General features: G+C 42.2%; 1 protein-coding gene across 4 annotated transcripts in view; it reads left to right on the forward strand.

The window, feature by feature from the left end:
* Positions 1–24,312, forward strand: part of LOC106562928 (transitional endoplasmic reticulum ATPase) — a 52,852-nt gene that overhangs the window by 1,293 nt on the left and 27,247 nt on the right. Inside the window, exons 2-9 of one of the 4 annotated variants that reach the window (XM_014128038.3) lie at positions 13,692–13,772; positions 15,142–15,250; positions 15,454–15,626; positions 15,746–15,888; positions 16,231–16,361; positions 16,564–16,695; positions 17,517–17,619; positions 17,849–17,982. In XM_014128038.3, coding sequence (XP_013983513.2) covers positions 13,692–13,772; positions 15,142–15,250; positions 15,454–15,626; positions 15,746–15,888; positions 16,231–16,361; positions 16,564–16,695; positions 17,517–17,619; positions 17,849–17,982 — 1,006 coding nt within the window. Of the gene's footprint in view, positions 1–13,691; positions 13,773–13,921; positions 14,049–15,141; positions 15,251–15,453; positions 15,627–15,745; positions 15,889–16,230; positions 16,362–16,563; positions 16,696–17,516; positions 17,620–17,848; positions 17,983–24,312 lie in introns of those variants that run through there. The other 3 variants (XM_014128039.3, XM_045689849.2, XM_014128040.3) reach the window with 3 other exon arrangements.

A 24,312-nucleotide genomic window follows, 5' to 3' on the forward strand; every position in this document is an offset into this window, starting at 1 on the left:
TCTTTCAAAAGGAATACACATCTTATGTGTGCTACCTAATACCACAGAACAGCGAGCCAGACGTTACACTGGATGTATAAATCTGTAGCATCTGGTTGGCATTTCCACCCAGTGGTCAGCAGTGGCAGAAGATGGATTTTGGCAGACATTCTGCACATTTTCTCATTGATGAAGCGTTTGATCTCAATACAGTTTCCTGTTCCCAAAACTAAAATCTGTTACAAAGTGGACTAAGTTTGGTAGACTTTACCCTCTGCCAAAGTTTCCAAAAATGTTGTTGTTTAGGAGTGAAAGGACAAATTGAATTATTGAACATGCGCACATTGGCCTCCCAAGTGGTGCAGCGGTCTAAGGCACTGCATCTCAGTGGTAGAGGCTTCACAACAGACCCTGGTTCGATTCCAGGCCGTATAAATTGGGAGTCCCATAGGGCGGCGCACGCATCTGGGTTAGGGTTTGGCCAGGGTAGGCCGTCATTGTAAATAAGAATTTGGTCTTAACTGACTTGCCTCGTTAAATAAAATAAAAAATTACTTCAGAGTAGGCGTTCTCTAATGGAAATATGCAAATACATGCTAGAACGCGCCAATAGGATTCTGCCCATCTCCTTGCTTGTTCAATCAATTTGCTCCAAGTGGAAACGGCAGGCTGTGGTCTATCTTGGGTTAGTTATAAAACAAATCTTTGCTGATAATCTCCTCTCCTGATAGCAAGCAAGTTAACTCAGCTATCTTGCTAAAAGTGTGGCAGATGTTGTTTCAAAACCCACAAAAATACAGTTGCTGCCCATTCTAGTAGCTAGTTTCACTACTGTATAATAAGAAACTGAAAGCAACTGCCCCATAATAGTTATTCTAAGTTTCTGTCTCTAGTCAGTAGGCACACATTTAAAACACAGACCACTTTTAACCCATCGAGACGGTTGATTAAAATGATGGCACAGTATCCAATCAAAAACACATCTTTTGACCAATGGGTAAAATGTTAATTGTTGGGTATTAAGGGCAAAATGAAACATTGGTTCTGGTGTTATTCTTATTCCATGTATTTAATGTTGTATAGCAGCTTCTCAGAAACACAGACCACTTTATTTCATGAGGATCGGACTTACCATTGCTCAGATTCTTATTTTCATGTGATTGGAAAATGTCAAAAAAGGGTAAATAATAATCCTTTTTTTCAATAAGGCACAAAATCACCCGTTTGGAAACCTTTTTTGTCCAATATCTAAAGATAGGGTGGTCATATTAGTATGACATTTTCTGGGCTGATGTAGAACACAGGTGATTAGAATAAAAGTAGAATATGCAATATTATGCAAATTATGCACTTAATATACAAATAATTCAGTATGGAATACATAATTACATTAAGCCCAATAATTTAAGGTAGGGTGGCCATATTAACAGCTACTAAGATATATGGAATTGTTTTAAGAAGATCATAGCAAGGACCAGTTCGCTATTTGCTTTAGAATTTTAAGACCCCTTGAAGTATCCCCAAAAAATATATCTAAAAAAATAATTTGATATATTATTTGGGGCCTTATTGCTATTAGCCAATACAAACGCATTGAATAACAGATTCACTACATGGAACAACAGATAGTCAGTCCCCCCCCATGAAGTGTCTGTCCTATACTGAACAAATATATAAATGCAGCATTTAGTGTTGGTTTCATGAGCTGAAATTGTCCATATCCTCTTACATCTAGACGTTCCGCTAGCGGAACACCTGCTCCAATATCCAATGATGGGCGTGGCGCGAAATACAAACTCCTCTAAAATCCGAAAACTTCCATTTTTCAAACATATGACTATTTTACAGCATTTTAAAGACAAGACTCTCGTTAATCTAACCACACTGTCCGATTTCAAAAAGGCTTTACAGCGAAAGCAAAACATTACATTATGTCAGCAGAGTACCCAGCCAGAAATAATCAGACACCCATTTTTCAAGCTAGCATATGTCGCATAAAACAAAACCACAGCTAAATGCAGCACTAACCTTTGATGATCTTCATCAGATGACAACCCTAGGACATTATGTTATACAATGCATGCATGTTTTGTTCAATCAAGTTCATATTTATATCAAAAACCAGCTTTTTTACATTAGCATGTGACGTTCAGAACTAGCATACCCCCCGCAAACATCCGGTGAATTTACTAAATTACTCACGATAAACGTTCACAAAAAACATAACAATTATTTTAAGAATTATAGATACAGAACTCCTCTATGCACTCGATATGTCCGATTTTAAAATAGCTTTTCGGTGAAAGCACATTTTGCAATATTCTCAGTAGATAGCCCAGCCATCACGGCTAGCTATTTAGACACCGACCAAGTTTAGCCCTGACCAAACTCCGATTTACTATTACAAAAGTTCGATTACCTTTGTTGTCTTCGTCAGAATGCACTCCCAGGACTGCTACTTCAATAACAAATGTTAGTTTGGTCCAAAATAATCCATCGTTATATCCAAATAGCGGCGTTTTGTTCGTGCGTTCTAGACACTATCCGAAGTGTAAATAAGGGTTACGAGCATGGCGCAATTCGTGACAAAAGATTTCTAAATATTCCATTACCGTACTTCGAAGCATGTCAACCACTGTTTAAAATCATTTTTTATGCAATTTTTCTCGTAAAAAAGCGATAATATTCCGACCGGGAATCTGCGTTTAGGTAAACAGAGGAAAGAAAACAAAGCATTCTGTCGACGCGGGCACGCGCCTGAGTCTCACAGTACTGTAACCAGCCACTACCCAAACGCGCTACTTTGTTTCAACCAGAGCCTGCAAAGCCACGATTCAGCTTTTTGCCGCCTTCTGAGAGACCATGTGAGCCGTAGGAAGTGTCACGTAACAGCAGAGATCCTTTGTAATGGATAGAGATGGCAAAGAAGGCCAAGAAATGGTCAGACAGGGTACTTCCTGTACAGAATCTTCTCAGGTTTTGGCCTGCCAAATGAGTTCTGTTATACTCACAGACACCATTCAAACAGTTTTAGAAACTTTGGAGTGTTTTCTATCCAAAGCTAATAATTATATGCATATTCTAGTTTCTGGGCAGGAGTAATAATCAGATTAAATCGGGTAGGTTTTTTATCCGGCTGTGAAAATACTGCCCCTATCCATAACAAGATATGCAAGAAAAGCTTATTTCTCTCAAATGTTGTGTACAAATTTGTTTATATAGTGAGCATTTCTCCTTTGTCAAGATATGCCAAAGCTGTCAGGTGAATGGATTATCAGGAAGTTGATTAAACGGCATGATCAGTACACAGGTGCACCTTGTGCTGGGGTCAATAGAAGGCCCCTCTTAAATGTGAAGTTTTGTCACACAACAGAATGCCACAGATGTCAACTTTTGAGGGAGCATGCAATTGGCATGTTGACTGCAGGAATGTCCACCAGGGCTGCAGGAATGTCCACCAGAGAATTTGTTTTTTTCTCTAGCATAAGCCACCTCCGACATCATTTTAGAGAATTTGGTAGTATGTACAACCAGCCTCACAACTGCAGACCACATGTAATCATGCCAGCCCAGGACCTCCACATCCAGCTTCTTTACCTGCGGGATGGTCTGAGAAGAGCCAAACGGACAGCTGATGAAACTGTGGGTTTGCACAAACGAAGAATTTCTGTACAAACTGTCAGAAACCTTCTCAGGGAAGCTTGTCTGCGTGCTCGTCGTCCTCACCAGGGTCTTGACCTGACTGGAGCTCGGCGTTGTAACCGACTTCAGTGGGCAGATGCGCACCTTCGATGGCCACTGGCACGCTTGAGAAATGTGCACTTCATGGATGAATCCCGGTTTCAACTGTACCGGGCAGATGGCAGACAGTGTGTATGGCGTCGTGTGGGCTAGTGGAGAGACAATATGCGAAGGAGATCTGTCGCGCTGCATGAGGCAAAAGGTGATCACAGCAGATGCTGCCTTTTTTTAAATCCACGGCCCTGCCCTTTTTTTTTAAGGTATCTGTGAACAACCGATACGTGTTTTCCCAGTCATGTGAAATCCATAGATTAGCACCTAATGAATGTATTTCAATTGACTGATTTCCTTATATGAACTGTAACTCAGTAAAATAACTGTAAAATATTTGAAATTGTTGCATTTATATTTTTGTTCAGTGTATATCTGAGAGATATAAGAAAGATCAGGAAATGTTTGTATATTTTTTTTATATGTATTTAACCCCTTTGGCACTAAACAGTCTCCATATATACAGTAGTTCCATTTATTTTTTGACCTGTACTCGGGGACCTTCAGACAAGTCTTGTGAGCAAAACATGTTCGTGAGAGTTTCATTAGTGTGTAGACCAAACTGTTCGGATGCTACAGACAGAAGTTGGCAGATCGGCTGTACCATCTTCAGACAAGTTCCAAGATGCTTGTAGGGGTTGTAGCGCAAAACGGAGAACACCATCGTGTTCACGAGAGTCTCGTCTTTCCATAGAGGGGTCATAATAGTTGGAAGGCCAAACTGACAAAGACCGCTCTAGTTCTTTCACCGCAGATGTGGAAGTGCGACATAGACGGGGGTGGTGGATAGAAACGCATCCAATGCAAAAAACGTATTTCTAGCTAAAACTGACAGATTTTATGGGGATTTTTTATTATTATGCAGTGGTAGGTGATCAGGCCTACCACTGTTGTGTCGTCGGCAAACTTAATGATGGTGTTGGAGTCGTGCTTGGCCATGCAGTCATGGGTGAACAGGGAGTACAGAGGGGACTGAGCACGCACCCCTGAGGGGCCCACGTTTTAAGGGTCAGCGTGGCAGATGTTGTTGCCTACCCTCACCACCTGGGGTCATCCTGACAGGAAGTCCAGAATCCAGTTCAAGAGGGAGATGTTCAGTCCCAGGGTCCTTAGCTTGATGAACTTGGAGAGAACTATGGTTTGAATGCTGAGGTGTAGTCAATGAATAGCATTCTCACGTTGGTGTTCCTTTTGTCCTAGTGGGAAAGGGCAGTGTGGAGTGCAATAGAGATTGCATCCTCCCTGGATCTGTTGGGGCGGTATGCGAATTAGTGGGTCCAGGGTGTATGGGATGATGGTGTTGATGTGAGCCATGACCAGTCTTTCAAGGTGTTTCATGGCTATAGAGTGCTACAAGTCTGTCATCTAGACAGGTTACCTAGGCGTTCTTGGGCACAGGGACTATGGTGGTCTGCTTGAAACATGTAGGTATTACAGACTTGGTCAGAGAGTGGTTGAAAATGTCAGTGAAGACACTTGTCAATTGGTCAGTGCATGCTCGGAGTACGCGTCCTGTTAATCTGTCTGGCCCGCGACCTTCACCTCGGCTACGGAGAGTGTTATCACACAGTTGTCCAGAACAGCTGGAGCTCTCACGTAGGGTTGCACATTTTGGGGAATATTCAGAGGTGGAAACTTTCTGTGGGAATTAACCTCTCTAGGGTAGGGGGCAGTATTTGCACGGCCGGATAAAAAACGTACCCGATTTAATCTGGTTATTACTACTGCCCAGAAACTAGAATATGCATATAATTATTGGCTTTGGATAGAAAACACCCTAAAGTTTCTAAAACTGTTTGAATGGTGTCTGTGAGTATAACAGAACTCATATGGCAGGCAAAAACCTGAGAAGATTCCTTACAGGAAGCGCCCTCTCTGACCATTTCTTGGGCTTCTACACTCTCTTTATTGAAAACTGAGGATCTCTGCTGTAACGTGACACTTTCTACGGCTCCCATAGGCTCTCAGAAGGCGGCAAAACGCTGAATGATGTCTTTGCAGGCCCTGGCTGAAAAACAGTAGCGCATTTGGATAATGGTCGATCAGAGAACAATGAGACTGAGGCGCGTGCACGAGGCGACACCATGTTTTTATTTTTTCGTCTTTGAACGTAAACAGGGTTTCCCGGTCGGAATATTATCGCTTTTTTACGAGAAAAATTGATTTGATTGATTTTAAACAGCGGTTGACATGCTTCGAAGTACGGTAATGGAATATTTAGAATTTTTGTCACGAAACGCGTCGGGCGCGTCACCCTTCGGATAGTGTCTTGAACGCACGAACAAAACAGAGGATATTTGAACATAACTATGGATTATTTTGAACCAAACCAACATTTGTTATTGAAGTAGAAGTCCTGGGAGTGCATTCTGATGAAGAACAGCAAAGGTAATCACATTTTTCTAATAGTAAATCGGAGTTTGGTGAGGGCCAAACTTGGTGGGTGTAAAATTTGCTAGCCCGTGATGGCTGGGCTATCTACTCAGAATATTGCAAAATGTGCTTTTGCCGAAAAGCTATTTTAAAATCGGACAAAGCGAGTGCATAGAGGAGTTCTGTATCTATAATTCTTAAAATAATTATGTTTTTTGTGAACGTTTATCGTGAGTAATTTAGTAAATTCACCGGATGTTTGCGGTGGGTATGCTAGTTCTGAACGTCACATGCTAATGTAAAAAGCTGGTTTTTGATATAAATATGAACTTGATTGAACAAAACATGCATGTATTGTATAACATAATGTCCAAGAAGTGTCATCTGATGAAGATCATCAAAGGTTAGTGCTGCATTTAGCTGTGGTTTGGGTTTATGTGACATTATATGCTAGCTTGAAAAATGGGTGTCTGATTATTTCTGGCTGGGTACTCTGCTGACATAATCTAATGTTTTGCTTTCGTTGTAAAGCCTTTTTGAAATCGGACAGTGTGGTTAGATTAACGAGAGTCTTGTCTTTAAAATGCTGTAAAATAGTCATATGTTTGAGAAATTGAAGTAATAGCATTTCTAAGGTATTTGAATAACGCGCCACGGGATTCCACTGGCTGTTGAGTAGGTGGGACGATTTCGTCCCACATACCCTAGAGAGGTTAACTGAAATATTTTGCAAATGAATATTAATATCAAGCAAAGAGGCACAGAGTTTGGAGGTAGGCCTTGAAATACATCCACAGGTACACCTCCAATTGACTCAAATTATGTCAATTAGCCTATCAGAAGCTTCTAAAGCCATGACATCATTTTCTTGAATTTTCCAAGCTGTTTAAAGGCACAGTCAACTTAGTGTATGTAAACTTCTGACCCACTGGAATTGTGATAGTGTCTGTGTGTAAACAATTGTTGGAAAAATTACTTGTGTCATGCACAAAGTAGATGTCCTAACCGACTTGCCAAAACTATAGTTTGTTAACCAAAATATGCCACAAGACCTCGAATTGCATTATGTGTATCCCACAAAAAAGGTTCAATGTTGTAAGCTAACTTTTTTTTTATGAATTTAAGCAATAATCCCCAAATTCCATAGCCTAACTTCCCATGAAAAATTTTGGAAATTTACCGGAAAGTTTCCAACCCTTTGCAACCCTACTCTCACGCATGGTTCAGTGGTGCTGCTTGTTGTGAGCATAAAAGGCATTTAGCTCATCTGGTAGGTGTGCGTCACTGGGAAGCTCGCGGCTGAGTTTTCCTTTTGTAATCCGTGATCATTTGCAAGCCTTGACACATCTGACGAGCATCAGTAGTAGGATTCGATCTTAGTCCTGTATCGATGCTTTGCCTATTTGTTGGGTCGTCGTAGGGCGTAGCAGGATATCTTATTAGTGTCCCTCTCCTTAAAAGCGGCAGCTCTAGCATTTAGCTCAGTGCGGGTGTTGCCTGTAGTCCATTGCTTCTGGTTGGGATATGTACGTACAGTCGCTGTGGGGACGACGTCATTGATACACTTATTAATGAAGCCGGTGACTGATGTTGTGTACTCCTCAATGCCATTGGATGATTCCCGGAACATATTCCAGTCTGTGCTACCATCGCATCTTACTACACTGGCTCCGACGCTCTTCGGGTTGTCGCATGGCTTGCAAACTGTTAGACTATAAAGGGAAGCACAGCCAAGAGCTGCCCTGTGACACGAGCCTTCCAGACGAGCTAAATAACTTCTATGCTTGCTTCGAGGCAAGTAACACTGAAACCTGCATGAGAGCGTCAGCTGTTGCAGACAACTGTGTGATCACGCTCTCAGCAGCCGATGTGAGTAAGACCTTTTAAACAGGTCAACATTCACAAGGCCACAGGGCCAGACGGATTACCAGGACGTGTACTGCAAGCACGCGCTGACCAACTGACAAGTCTCTTCACTGACATTTTCAACCTCTCTCTGTCTCAATCTGTAATACCAACATGCTTCAAGCAGACCACCATAGTCCCTGTGCCCAAGAACACTAAGGTAACCTGCCTAAATGACTACCGACCAGTAGCCCTCATGTCTGTTGCCATGAAATGCTTTGAAAGGCTGGTCATGGCTCACATCAACACCATTATCCCAGAAACCCTAGACCCACTTCAATTTGCATACTGCACCAACAGATCCACAGATGACGCAATCTCTATTGCACTTCACACTGCCCTTTCCCACCTGAACAAAAGGAATACCTATGTGAGAATCATTGACTACAGCTCAGCGTTCAACACCATAGCTTAGTGATGACCTTTGAAGGCACCAAGGACCCTGGGACTAAACACCTCCCTCTGCAACTGGATCCTAGACGGGCCATCCCCAGGTGGTAAGGGTAGGTAACAACACATCCGCCACGCTGATCCTCAACACTGGGGCCCCTCAGGGGTGCATGCTCAGTCCCCTCCTGTACTCTCCTTCACTCATGACTGCACGGCCAGGCACAACTCCAACACCATCATTAAGTTTGCTGATGACACAACAGTGATAGGCCTGATCACCGACAACGATGAGACAGCCTACAGGGAGGAGGTCAGAGACCTGACTGTGTGGTGCAAGGACAACAACCTCTCCCTCAATGTGATCAAGACAAAGGAGATGATTGTGGACTACAGGAAAAGGAGGACTGAGCATACCCCCATTCTCATCAACGGGGCTATAATGGAGCAGGTTGAGAGTTATAATGGAGCAGGTTGAGAGCCAAGTTCCTTGGTGTCCACATCACCATCAACCTAACATGGTCAAAGCACACCAAGACAGTCGTGAAGAGGGCACGACAAAACCAATTCCCCTTCAGGAGACTGGAAGGATTTGGCATGGGTCCTAAGATCCTCAAAAGGTTTTACAGCTGAACCATCGCGAGCATCCTGACGGGTTGCATCACTGCCTGGTATGGTAACTGCTCGGCCTCCGTAGTGCATACGGCCCAGTACATCACTGGGGCCAAGCTTCCTGCCATCCAGGACCTCTATACCAGGCGGTGTCAGAGGAAGGCCTTAAAAATTGTCAGACTCCAGCCTTCCTAGTCATAGACTGTTCTCTCTGCTACCGCACTGCAAGCGGTACCGGAGTGCCACATCTAGGTCGAAGAGGCTTCTAAACAGCTTCTACCCCCAAGCCATAAGACTCCTGAACAGCTAATCAAATGGCTACCCAGACTATTTGCACCCCCCCACTCCTACGCTGCTGCTACTCTCTATCATCTATGCATAGCCACTTTCATAACCCTACCTGCATGTACATAATGACTTCAACTGCCTAGACGCCGCACATTGATTCTGAACCGGTACCCTTGTATATAGCCCCGCTAATGTTATTTACTGCTGCTCTTTAATTTGTTTTTCTTATCTTACAGAGAAAAAGTATTTTCTTAACTGCATTGTTGGTTAAGGGCTTGTAGCTAAGCATTTCACTGTAAGTGTTTTATTCGGTGCATGTGACAATTTAAAATTTGATTTTAAAACAGTCCTGTAGCTTAGTATCCGCTTCATCGTTCTCTATTGAGCGCGTCACCTGTTTTTGAGTTTTTGATTGTAAGCAGGAATCAGGAGGATCGAGTTAGGGTCATATTTGCCAAATGAAGGGAGAGGGAGAGCTTTGAATGCGTCTCTGTGTGTGGAGTGAAGGTGATCTATTTTTTTCGCCTCTAGTTGCATAAGTGACATGCTGGTAGAAATTAGGTAAAACAGATTTTAGTTTTTCTGCATTAAAATCACCGGCCACTTGGAGCTCCAACTCTGGATGAGATTTATTTTTGCTTCGCTTATGGCCGTATACAGCTTGTTGAATTCGGTCTGTGCCAGCATCAGTTTGGGGTGGTAAACAGACGGCTATGAAAAATATAGATGAAGTCTCTTGATAAATATTATGGTCTCAGCTTATCATGAGATATTCTAGCTAAGGCGAGCAGATCCTTGATACTTCCTTAATATTAGACCCACACCACTCCCCTTGAGCTTACCTGACGCCGTCGTTCTGTCCTGCCGATACATAGAAAAAACAGCTAGAATATTGTCCTTTTCAGCCACGTTTCCAAGAAACATAGGATATTCCAGTTCTTCAGGTCCCATTGATAGTCTCAAACGGAGCTTGTCCAGTTTATTCTCCAGTGATTATACATTTGCCAATAGAACAGAGGGTAGAGGCAGATTATTTACTCTCCACTGTACCTTCATCAGGGTACTTGCACGTCGGCCTCAATATCGCAGTGTCTTTCTCTTTCCGAGTGTCTGGGGTTAGGGCCTGGTCTGGGGTTGAGCAGTATGTCCTTTGCCGCGAACTCAGTGAAGGAGAAATCTTTATCCAAATTAAGGCTAGTGATGGCTGTTCTGATGTCCAGAAGCTATTTTCGGTTGTAGGAAACGATGGCGGAAACATTATGTACAAAAAAAAGTTAAGATCAACGCAAAAAAAATACGAATCTGTTAAAACGTTTTTGGAGTTTTTAGGATAACCAAATCAATGGAAGCCAGAGGAAAAAAGTGGTCAGCTAGGCTGGATGCTGTGCGAGAATTAAGGCTAACCGTTGAACTCATCTTTCTTCTCTTATCCGAATGACATAAAACAATATAGAGGTAAGATATGCCTCAAAATCGAAATCTGACATGCAGTATTTTCATATTTTAGAATGCACTTTTCATATTAATGTGAAATTCCTGTTCTTTTTCGAAGATTTCTTACAAAAACAATCTTATCTCTGTGAAATGTCAATGGAGCACTGAGTGTACCGCAAACTTTTTATTTTTGAAGCCTTATACATTTAATTCAGTTTGTCATGTTAATTTTGCAACCTCGCGGAAACAACTTTGCAGATGATACACTGGGAGTCCAGGCTAGAGGTCGACCGATTAATCGGCAGGGCCGATTTCAATTTTTCATAACAATTGGTAATCAGCATTTTTGGATGCCGATTATGGCCGGTTACATTGCACTCCACGAGGAGACTGCGTGGCAGGCTGATCACCTGTTACGTGAGTGTAGCAAAGAGCCAAGGTACGTTTCTAGCTAGCATTAAACTTATCTTATAAAAAACAATCAATCTTCACATAATCACTAGTTAACTACACATGGTTGATGATATTACTAGGTTAACTAGCTTGTCCTGCTCTGCATGTAATCAATGCGGTGCCTGTTAATTTATCATCGAATCACAGCCTACTTCACCAAATGGGTGATGATTTAACAAGCGCATTCACAAAAAAAGCACTGTAGTTGCACCAATATACCTAACCATGAACATCAGTGCCTTAATTAAAATCAATACACAGAAGTATATATTTTTTTAAACCTGCATATTTAGTTAAAAGAAATTCATGTTAGCAGGCAATATTAACTAGAGAAATTGTATTACCTTTTAATGGCGTCAGACTGAGGCTCTGCATCTGTCCTCATGCTCCTAGACCTTAGTGCTGCTTTTGATACCATTGATCACCACATTCTTTTGAAGAGATTGGAAACCCAAATTGGTCTACACGGACAAGTTCTGGCCTGGTTTAGATCTTATCTGTCTTGCACGCAGTCAGGGTATATGCAACAGTTTGGGCTGCCTGGCTCATGCGGGCTAATTTGCCAGAATTGTACATAATTATGTCATAACATTGAAGGTTGTGCAATGTAACAGCAATATTTAGACTTATGGATGCCACAAGTTAGATAAAATATGTAACGGTTCCGTATTTCATAATAAACGTTTTGTTTTCGAAATGATAGTTTTCAGATTTGACCATATTAATGACCAAAGGCTCGTATTTCTGTGTTTATTATAATTAAGTCTATGATTTGATATTTGATAGAGCAGTCTGACTGAGCGGTGGTAGGCAGCAGCAGGCTCGTAAGCATTCATTTAAACTTTACTGCGTTTGCCAGCAGCTCTTAGCAATGCTTGATTCACAGCGCTGTTTATGACTTCAAGCCTATCAACTCCTGAGATTAGGCTGGCAATGCTAAAGTGCCTATTAGAACATCCAATAGTCAAAGGTATATGAAATACAAATGGTATAGTGAGAAACAGTCAACGCGTCATAATTACTATAATAACTACAACCTAAAACTTCTTAACTGGGAATATTAAAGACCTGGGAATATTGAACCACCAGCTTTCATATGTTTTGAGCAAGGAACTTAAACGTTAGCTTTTTTTACATGGCACATATTGCACTTTTACTTTCTCCTCCAACACTGCATTATTTAAACCAAATTGAGCGTGTTTCATTATTTATTTGAGACTAAATAGATTTTATTTATGTATTATATTAAGTTAAAATAAAAGGTTTCATTGTTCATTCAGTATTGTTGTAATTGTCATTATTATATATATATTAAAAATATTATTATTATTATATATATAAGCCGATACCAATTAAAATCGGCCTATATATATATATATATATATATATCGGCTTTTTTTGGTCCTCCAATAATCTGTATCGCGTTTAAAAATCATAACCAGTCGACCTCTATTCCAGGCTGCATCACATGCTGCTGTGATTGGGTCCCATAGGACGGCACACAATTGGCCCAATTCATTTATTTATTTTTGGACTCAACAAATTGGGAGTCTGTTTTGGTTGGACTCCCTGATTCCAAACAATAGACTCCTGATACAGACTTCTGATGTGTCCCAAAGCTAGGCTTAGTGCACGGTTCTGACTCTTTCTGCCTGGTGACCGACCTGCATATACTTTGTCCCTCCCCTCTCTCTCCCTCGCTTGCTTGCTATGAAAGATGCAAGTGTTTGATTAGTTGGCGTACTTACGAGAACACAATCTCCTCCGTTCCAAAAATACAAAATCTTAGGAGTTGATTCTAGGCGGAATCGACTCTTGACACCCAGAAATGGGAGTTGACGCTGGGAGTTGAATTGCAAGGTGTCAAGGAATCAATTATTTTGCAGTCGACTCTCCACCACTACGTCATCGTCGTAGAGAAAGGCAACCACAGCAGCGAAATCCTGTATGGTAATACTTTGAGAAGTTACATGAAAAGGAAATGCAAACTTTGCAAGGTGTAATTGAGGTACAGTAAAGGTAGTACAGGTGTAATGCTTAACCCAAACTGCTGCTGGCTGCAGCATTGGGAATTCACGTGGAATTTTAAGAATTATTCTTCTCGTTTTAACGGAACCCCTCCGTTTAAACGTTAAGACATTTTGTGGTCTTCAAAGTTGTTTCCGTGGGTTGCAAAATTAGCATGACACAAGCTGAATTAAATGTAAAAGGCTTTGAAAATAAAAAGCTTGGCATATGCTCAGTGCTTGTTTTTGTGAGAAATCTTAAAAAAGAACAGGAATTTGAAATGAATTTGAAAAGCGCATATTAAAGTAGGCTACTACATGTCATGTTTCAAAATTGATATCATCTTACCTCTATTCTTTTATGTCCTGCGGATTTGAGAAAAAAAGATTAGTTGTAGCCTATGTGCCTCCACAGAATTCAGTCTAGCTGACGCAATGCATTTTTTTTCTCTGGCCTCCAAGCAGTAAAGTTGGATTAAGAAAAGATCAAAATGCACCTTATGGAACAGCGGGGACTGTGAAGCAACACCAACAGGCACAAAGGCATGTATACACACACGATAACATATGCACTATACACTCACACATGGATTTTGTGTTGTAGACTAGGGGCCTGAGGGCACACACTTAATGTGTTGTAACATCTGTTCTGAATGTACTGTAATGTTACTTGATGTTTTTATAATTGTATAACTGCCTTAAATTTTGCTGAAGCCCAGGAAGAGTAGCTGCTGCCCTGGTCACCCTAATTCTGACCATCCTACAGTACAAGGGTAGAAACTCCAATACATTCGGAACGGATTATGAGGGAGACATGAGGTTTGGTCCTTTGGTTTTCTTAGAGGATTATCTACACAATTTACATTATTTTACCCTTTAGTCCAAAAATGTTGATTGGACAACCTATACATTTTCATGGTCAAGGCATATTGGTTCAATTGTTTTGAAGATGGGGAGAGGTCCATCTGTGATAAAGAGATGCTCAGCATTTTTAACACCAGTCAACCAAACAAGTCTTACAGGCTCTAGTTTGATCTAATCATAACTATTCCCCGTTGGTATGGTCAAGTGCTGCAAAGAAGGACCTAGAGAAACTGCAGCTGGCCCAGAAGAGAGCAGCACACTTTGCCCTTCAATGTACACAGAGGGCTAATATCAACAGTATGCTTGTCGGTCTCTTGGCTCAAAGTAGAGGAGAGATTGACTGCATGCATCAATTCTTGTTTTTGTGAGAAATGTATGTGTTAAATTCCAAATAGTCTAATCAGCTTACATATAGCTCTGACAGACGTACTTACCCCCACCGGACATGCCACCAGGGGTCTCTTCACAATCCCTAGGTCCAGAATAAATTCAAGAGAAGGTACAATATTATATAGAGCCAATGTTGCATGGAACGCCCTTCCATCTCATATAGCGCAAGTGAACAGCAAACCTGGTTTTAAAGCAACACGTCAAGGCAGAATGCCTTTTCCCCCATGTGACCTCATTTTTGTGTGTATATACTGACATGTATGTGTAACTAATAGATGCGTGCACACACACACACACACACACACACACACACACTGTAACACACTCTACACACACATTATTATTCTTTAGTATTTTTTTATGTAAGTCTGTAATGTTTGTCAATGTTTTAAATGTATGTGAATTGTCTTTAATGTATTTTTCGTTATGTGTTGGACCCCAGAAAGACTAGCGGTCGCCATTGGCGTCGGCTAATTTGGATCATAATTTTAAAAATCTGAATAAAGAAACCCGTTTGTCTCTTAGCAGAAATTTTCAACAGTCAGTCTGTCTATATATTCTGTCTATATATTCCCAGGTTCAATGTATTTTTGGGTATTATGAAGTATGTTACATCTTGCCATCATATATATTTACAATCTCTTTGATTTTCCCTCAGATCGAAAAATGATCTATCCACAGCGATTTTAAAGCAGAAGACAAGGCCCAACCGGTTGGTTGTGGATGAATCTCTCAATGAGGACAACAGTGTGGTTTCTCTGTCTCAGGTGAGGCATTGGTGGTGCGAATGAATGGGGCAGGAACATTTTAGTGAACCCTTTGTCTGCACTGCACTACAATATTATTTCACCAGTAACTCACTCATTCATGTTGTGCAGGCTGTATTACAGTTAGATTCCCTGTTCAAGGTTCTATACTATATCAGTAGGATTCAGTGTCTGACTAATGCCTCTTTCCTGCCCCGCCCTAGGCAAAGATGGATGAGTTGCAGCTGTTCAGGGGAGACACAGTGCTGATGAAAGGAAAGAAGAGACGGGAGACGGTATGCATCGTGCTCTCTGACGACACCTGCTCCGACGAGAAGGTCCGCATGAACAGAGTGGTCCGCAACAACCTGAGAGTCCGCCTGGGAGATGTCATCAGGTGAGATAGAACTGGAGAACTTTGGCATCAGTGCAGTATGATGTGGGGAACCAGACCGCTGTGCCTTCATACTGTACAGTAAAGCCATGGCATAATTAGTTCCTTTTGTGATCACACAGTATTCAGCCATGCCCGGATGTGAAGTACGGGAAGCGGATCCATGTTCTGCCCATCGATGACACTGTAGAGGGGATCACAGGGAACCTGTTTGAGGTCTACCTCAAGCCCTACTTCCTGGAGGCCTACAGGCCCATCAGGAAAGGTAACTGATTCAGGGGATAACATGGGGTGTTTTCAGTAGGCACCAAATGGGAGAAAATGTTTAAGGTACTTCCTCCACCTGAACTTGACCCTGTACTATAGACGTTCTTCTGAGTTATGGTCGTTAGAACACATCATTAAAAACATGTTGCAACGGAAATCTAAAGTGTTTCTTATTGGACAAGTCCAGGTAGTCCATACCTGTTTCGGTCTGTTTTCATCCGTTTCGTGTGTAACGGACCTGTCTTGGCCAGCAGACTATAACTTTGAAAAAAATAAAAGGTCAAGCTAAGGTCAGGGTCTTGGGAACCTGGTTTAATGTGAAGTCTCTGTTGTTTTGTAGGGGACATTTTCCTGGTGAGGGGAGGCATGCGTGCGGTGGAGTTCAAGGTAGTGGAGACGGATCCCAACCCCTACTGCATCGTGGCCCCAGATACTGTCATCCACTGTGAGGGCGAGCCCATCAAACGAGAGGTAGGGCTACATCCAGGCTTCGGTTGGAACTTGTGCCTGAGAGCAGGTTGACTTTAAAGCTGTAGTTTTCAGAGATGTGATTTTTCTTGATCATTCAGGAATTCTAGATTTTCTGATCATAGCATACAAAGAAATAGTTTTCTATCTGTAGCCTTTCCCTCTGCTTTTCTATGCTTTACCAACCACATCTCTCTGTGTTCAGGATGAGGAGGAGTCTCTGAATGAGGTTGGCTATGATGACATTGGGGGTGTGAGGAAGCAGCTGGCCCAGATTAAGGAGATGGTGGAGCTGCCCCTGAGACACCCAGCACTATTCAAGGCCATCGGCGTCAAGGTGAACTAAATACACCACCTCTCATTAGGCTTGGGCAGTATTCCCGGGGTATTTGGAAATAGCCAAGGGATTGTTTTCCAATACCGTTGAAACTATTTTAAGTTTTTCAATACATTTTTATATTTTTTGCTATTTTGAGAGTAAATACCTGCAGTCAACTTGTGCAATACGTTAGGAGATAATGCCGATCGCGTTCTTCATTTCACCTGTCACATTATTTTACATTATGAAGCTTACAGTAGTTCCCCAGAACAGTTGAGCCAGTAATGTGTTTGTAAATAGCGCAGCGGGAGAAAGCGAGTCTAGCTGTGTATTGACAGGGGTCACGTTTTATATTGAAAGTATAGTTTTTATTTATATATATTTTTTCTTTTAATAGAGTAATAAGGGATGTGCAACTATAGTTTTCCTTTGCAGAAAATACATTAGTGCCAACACATTCGGCAGAAAATACAATATATATGTATAATTTTAGGACCTGTTTTTGCAATTTGTTTATTTTCCGTCTGCGCTCGTTATCATATTTAGCTAGCCTCCATGGAAATTCGCTATTACTTCTGCCAATTTTGTTAGCATTCTGGTAATGGAGTCCCAATGGGCTTTTTTGTGTTTCTTTGCACCCCCTTGTGTACTAAACCGGTAATAACGTAAATCCCGGGGTGAGATATGAAAATCTGGATACCGCCCAACCCTATCTCTCATCATTCACCTCAAACCTCATGTACAAGATTAGATAAAAAAACAAAAACTGTTTACTTATTTATTATGTTGTATGTGATAATGCAAATAATTGAAAAAGGTAATTCAATTGTTAATCCCAGCCTCCAAGGGGTATCCTGCTGTATGGACCCCCTGGAACAGGAAAGACGCTGATTGCACGTGCCGTGGCCAATGAGACTGGAGCCTTCTTTTTCCTTATCAATGGTGAGACTGAGCAACAATACCTCTTTTTGTTATTTTTCATTCAGTGTTTCATTAGGTTTCAATTGTCATTGCATTAAGTGAATAGAAATTCCATTTCAAGAGCAAAACATTTTTTGATTGTAATTTCAATGTAACTAACTGAATTGGAATTGATTGACCCGAACTCTGTTCAGTGACGGTCAGGAAAAAGTTAACTAATAGTTGAACTTTTGCCTGCTAAATGTTTCAGGGCCTGAGATCATGAGTAAACTGGCTGGAGAGTCTGAGAGTAACCTGAGGAAGGCCTTTGAGGAGGCTGAGAAGAATGCCCCCGCCATCATCTTCATTGACGAGCTGGACGCCATTGCACCAAAAAGAGAAAAGGTGGGCTCACGTCTTCTGATACAGTTTCCTTCCCATCCGCTATATAGGCGTTCTTCCTTCCTACTCCGGAGTCATGTTCATTAGGGAGAACAGTTTTTGAGTGAAACAGGAAGGTACATTTTTGAACATTGTTCCCTACTGAACGTGACCCTGGAGGCCCACAGGGTGTGTAGGCTTTTTTTGTAGCCCAGCACAAACTTCCTTAGTTGAATCGTGTGTGGTTGCAACCCTGAAACAAAAGCCTGCATGCCTGGTGAGTCTCAAAGACCAGGATTGAATGGCACTGCAGTGATTCCTTGCACATGTGCTGACCATCATGACGCTTGCTGCCTACAGTTTTCTTTGTCTGATTTTTCCACATTTTGTTACATTACAGCCTTATTCTAAAATTGATTCAATTAATTGTTTTCCTCATCAATCTACATATACAAACGTTTTTTTTTTTTTTAAATGTTTGCAACTTTATAAAAAATTAATAAATACCTTATTTACATAAGTATTCAGACCCTTTGCTATGAGACTCGAAATTGAGCTCAGGTGTATCTAGGGATAGGTACCGAAACCCGATCTTAAACGGGCCCCAGGGCTAAATAATGAAAGACCGTAGAATCAGTAAGCTCTGACGTTATCGGTTCTGCTTTCGGTATTGGAGAAATTAAGAAAATACATTTCCTATTTATTATTGATACATAAACGTTATCTTGCACATTTTATCTCACTAACCATTTGTAATTTGCAATAAGATTAAGACATTCGTCTATGATGCATTTTCGCTATTTCCAATCCAGAAGAGATCTCTCTCTCGCACGGAGCCTGTGTCTCTCTCACTCTACAGCACACACAAGAAAGACCCTGCTCTTAATTAGTGACGATGGCGGGGAGAGCTAAACATTCAAAAGTGTGGTTACACTTCACCAGAGTCGATGCTGACAGCGCTCGTTGCCATAGGTGCAACAAGACTTTTGCTCGTGTTTCCGCCCTTATAAGCAATCTGTCCAAACATCTATCGAAAGTGCATAATGTACAGGCAGAGAAATGCACAGTTTTCGACTGCCTAGCTCGTTGTTCATCTCTCGTTGCCCGATCTACGTTAGGTATGTATGCTAGCAGCCTAGAGCCCACACACGGAGTTAACTAAATTATGCGAACATGGGTTCATGATCAAAGGTACCCATTAGCCAGCTGATTGTTTAGCTATGGGTGTGTTCATAAATTCAATCACCCATTTTAAAGATTTTGCAACTTTTTAGTTAAAGTTGCAGCTACAATGAACCAACTCCTCCTAATACCACTGGTCCAAGCCAAAGACAAGCCCAAAGCTCCTTCACACTGGCAGCTAGTGGTAGGATGACTGAGGAGAGGGTGAATGAGTGCCACCTAGCCGTGACCAAATTCATAGTGAAAGGCCTACACCCCTTTGCAACATTGGCGTTCAAGGACCTTAGGTAATGGTCTGTCAGTATACAGTTGAAGTCGGAAGTTTACATACACTTAAGTTGGAGTCATTAAAACTCGTTTTTCAACCACTCCACACATTTCTTGTTAACAAATTATGGTTTTGGCAAGTCGGTTAGGACATCTACTTTGTGCATGACACAAGTCATTTTTCCAACAATTGTTTATAGACACAATGAATTGAAAGTGAAATCATCTATCACAGAAGTCAGAAGTTTACATACACTAAGTTGACTGTGCCTTTAAACAGCTTGGAAAATTCCAGAAAGTTATGTAATGGCTATAGAAGCTTCTGATAGGCTAACTGACATCATTTGAGTCAATTGGAGGTGTGTACCTGTGGATGTATTTCAAGGCCTACCTTCAAACTCAGTGCCTCTTTGCTTGACATCATTGGGAAATCAGCCAAGACGTCAGGAAAAAAATGGTGAAAAGTACAAATCAATCCCAGAACAACAGCAAAGGACCTTGTGAAGATGCTGGAAGAAACAACAGGTAAAAAAAAGTATCTATATCCACAGTAAAACGAGTCCTATATCGACATAACCTGAAAGGCCGCTCAGCGAGGAAGAAGCCACTGCTCCAAAACCGCCATAAAAAAAGCCAGACTACGGTTTGCAACTGCACATGGGAACAAAGATTGTACTTCTTGGAAAAATGTCCTCTGGTCTGATGAAACAAAAATGTAACTGTTTGGCCATAATGACCATTGTTATGTTTGGAGGAAAAAGGGGGAGGCTTGCAAGCCGAAGACCACCATCCCTTCCGTGAAGCATGGGGATGGCAGCATCATGTTGTGGGGGTGCTTTGCTGCAGGAGGGACTGGTGCACTTCACAAAATGAATGGCATCATGAGGGAGGAAAATTATGCAACATCTCAAGACATCAGTCAGGAAGTTAAAGCTTGGTCGCAAATGGTCTTCCAAATGTACAATGACCTCAAGCATACTTCCAAAGTTGTGGCAAAATGGCTTTTACATTTTTTTTATTTCACCTTTATTTAACCAGGTAGGCAAGTTGAGAACAAGTTCTCATTTACAATTGCGACCTGGCCAGGATAAAGCAAAGCAGTTCGACAACATACAAAAACACAGAGTTACACATGGAGTAAAACAACATACAATCAATGATACAGTAGACAAAAATAAGACTATATACAATGTGAGCAAATGATGTGAGATAAGGGAGGTAAAGGCAAAAAAGGCCATGGTGGCAAAGTAAATAAAGTATAGCAAGTAAAACACTGGAGTGGTAGAATTATAATTTGAAGAAAGTTCAAAGTTAAAATATAAATAATATGGTGCAAAGGAGCAAAATAATAAATAAAATAAATAAATACAGTAGGGGAAGAGGTAGTAGTTTGGGCTAAAATTATAGATGGGCTATGTACAGGTGCAGTGATCTGGGAGCTGCTCTGATAGCTGGTGCTTAAAGCTAGTGAGGGAGATAAGTGTTTCCAGTTTCAGAGATTTTTGTAGTTCGTTCCAGTCATTGGCAGCAGAGAACTGGAAGGCGAGACGACCAAAGGAGGAGTTGGCTTTAGGGGTGACCAGAGAGATATACCTGCTGGAGCGCGTGCTACAGGTGGGTGATGCTATGGTGAGCGGAGATAAGGGGGGACTTTACCTAGCAGGGTCTTGTAGATGACCTGGAGCCAATGTGTTTGGCGACGATTATGAAGCGAAGGCCAGCCAACGAGAGCGTACAGGTCGCAGTGGTGGGTAGTATATGGGGCTTTGGTGACAAAACGGATGGCACTGTGATAGACTGCATCCAGCTTGTTGAGTAGGGTATTGGAGGCTATTTTGTAAATGACATCGCCGAAGTCGAGGATTGGTAGGATGGTCAGTTTTACAAGGGTATGTTTGGCAGCATGAGTGAAGGATGCTTTGTTGCGAAATAGGAAGCCAATTCTAGATTTAATTTTGGATTGGAGATGATTGATGTGAGTCTGGAAGGAGAGTTTACAGTCTAACCAGACACCTAGGTATTTGTAGTTGTCCACAAATTCTAAGTCAGAACCGTCCAGAGAAGTGAGGACAGGCAGGCAGGTGCAGGCAGCGATCGGTTGAAGAGCATGCATTTAGTTTTACTTGTATTTAGGAGCAGTTGGAGACCACGGAAGGAGAGTTGAATGGCATTGAAGCTCGTCTGGAGGGTTGTTAACACAGTGTCCAAAGAAGGGCCAGAAGTATACAGAATGGTGTCGTCTGCTTAGAGGTGGATCAGAGATTCACCAGCAACAAGAGCGACATGATTGATGTATACAGAGAAAAGAGTTGGCCCAAGAATTGAACCCTGTGGTACCCCCATAGAGACTGCCAGAGGTCCGGACAGCAGGCCCTCCGATTTGACACACTGAACTCTATCAGAGAAGTAGTTGGTGAACCAGGCGACGCAATCGTTTGAGAAACCAAGGCTACTGAGTCTGCCGATGAGGATGTGGTGATTAACAGAGTCAAAAGCTTTGGCCAGGTCAATGAATACGGCAGCACAGTATTGTTTCTTATCGATGGCGGTTACGATGTCGTTTAGGACCTTGAGCGTTGCTGAGGTGCACCCATGACCAGCTCTGAAACCAGATTGCATAGCGGAGAGGGTGCGGTGGGATTCGAAATAGTCGGTAATCTGTTTGTTGACTTGGCTTTCGAAGACCTTAGAAAGGCAGGGTAGGATGGATATAGGTCTGTAGCAATTTGGGTCAAGAGTGTCACCTCCTTTGAAGAGGGGGATGACAGCAGCTCCTTTCCAATCTATGGGAATCTCAGACGACACGAAAGAGAGGTTGAACAGGCTAGTAATAGGGGTTGCAATAATTTCGGCAGACAATTTTAGAAAGAAAGGGTCCAGATTGTCAAGCCCAGCTGATTTGTAGGGGTCCAGATTTTGCAGCTCTTTCAGAACATCAGCTGAATGGATTTGGGAGAACGATAAATGGGGGAGGCTTGGGCGAGTAGCTGTGGGGGGTGCAGTGATGTTGAATGCGGTAGGGGTAGTTAGGTGGAAAGCATGGCCAGCCGTAGAAAAATGCTTATTGAAATTCTCAATTATAGTGGGCTTATCGGTGGTGACAGAGTTTCCTATCCTCAGTGCAGTGGGCAGTTGGGAGGAGGTGTTCTTATTCTCCATGGACTTTACAGTGTCCCAGAACTTTTTTGAGTTGCAGGAAGCAAATTTCTGTTTGAAAAAGCTAGCCTTGGCGTTTCTAACTGCCTGTGTGTATTGGTTTCTAACTTCTCTGAAAAGTTGCATATCGCGGTGGCAGTTCGATGCTAATGCAGAACGCCACAGGATATTTTTGTGTTGGTTAAGGGCAGTCAGGTCTGGGGAGAACCAAGGGCTATATCTGTTCCTGGTTCTAAATTTCTTGAAAGGGGCATGCTTATTTAAGATGGTGAGGAAGGCATTTAAAAAAAATAACCAGGCATCCTCTACTGACGGGATGAGGTCAATATCTTTCCAGGATACCAGGGCCAGGTCGATTAGAAAGGCTTGCTCGTTGAAATGTTTCAGGGAGCGTTTGACAGTGATGAGTGGAGGTCGTTTGACCTCTGAACCATTACGGGTGCAGGCAATGAGGCAGTGATCGCTGAGATCTTGGTTGAAAACAGCAGAGGTGTATTTAGAGGGCACGTTGGTTAGGATGATATCTATGAGGGTGCCAGTGTTTGCGGCTTTGGGGTTGTACCTGGTGGGTTCATTAATAATTTGTGTGAGATTGAGGGCATCAAGCTTGGATTGTAGGATGGCTGGGGTGTTAAGCATGTCCCAGTTTAGGTCACATAGTAGCACGAGCTCTGAAGATAGATGGGGGGGCAATCATTTACATTTTTACATTTTAGTCATTTAGCAGACGCTCTTATCCAGAGCGACTTACAGTAGTGAATGCATACATTTCATTTCATGCATTTGTTTTTGTACTGGCCCCCTGTGGGAAACGAACCCACAACCCTGGCGTTGCACATACTATGCTGGCGTTGCAAACACCATGCTCTACCAACTGAGCCACAGGGAAGGCCAATCAGTTCACATATGGTGTCCAGAGCACAGCTAGGGGCCGAGGGGGGTCTATAGCAGGCGGCGAAGGTGAGAGACTTGTTTTTGGAGAGGTGGATTTTTAAAAGTAGAAGTTCAAAATGTTTGGGTACAGACCTGGAGAGCAGGACAGAGCTCTGCAGGCTATCTCTGCAGTAGATTGCAACACCGCCCCCTTTGGTCGTTCTATCTTGTCTGAAAACGTTGTAGTTAGGGATGAAGATTTCAGAGTTTTTGGTGGACTTCCTAAGCCAAGATTCAGACACAGCTAGGACATCCGGGTTGGCAGAGTGTGCTAAAGCAGTGAATAAAACAAACTTAGGGAGGAGGCTTCTAATGTTAACATGCATGAAACCAAGGCTATTACGGTTACAGAAGTCATCAAAAGAGAGATCCTGGGGAGTAGGAGTGGAGCCAGGCACTGCAGGGCCTGGATTCACCTCTACATCCCCAGAGGAGCAGAGAAGAATGAGTATAAGGGTACGGCTAAAAGCTATAAGAATTGGTCGTCTGTGACGTCCAGAATAGAGAGAAAAAGGAGCAGGTTTCTGGGGGCGATAAAATAGCTTCAAGGTATAATGTACAGACAAAGGTATGGTGGGATGTGAATACAGAGGAGGTAAACCTAGGCATTTAGTGATGATGAGAGAGATATTGTCTCTAGAAACATAATTGAAACCAGAAGATGTCATAGCATGTGTGGGTGGAGGAACTGGGAGGTTGTATAAGGTATAATGAGCAGGGCTAGAGGCTCTACAGTGAAATAAGCCAATAAACACTAACCAGAACAGCAATGGAAATTGCATATTGACATTGAGGACAGGCATGCTTAGCCGAGTG

This window comes from Salmo salar, chromosome 11, assembly GCF_965601325.2.
Source record: "Salmo salar chromosome 11, fSalSal1, whole genome shotgun sequence".
In the NCBI taxonomy this organism is placed as follows: Eukaryota; Metazoa; Chordata; class Actinopteri; order Salmoniformes; family Salmonidae; genus Salmo; species Salmo salar.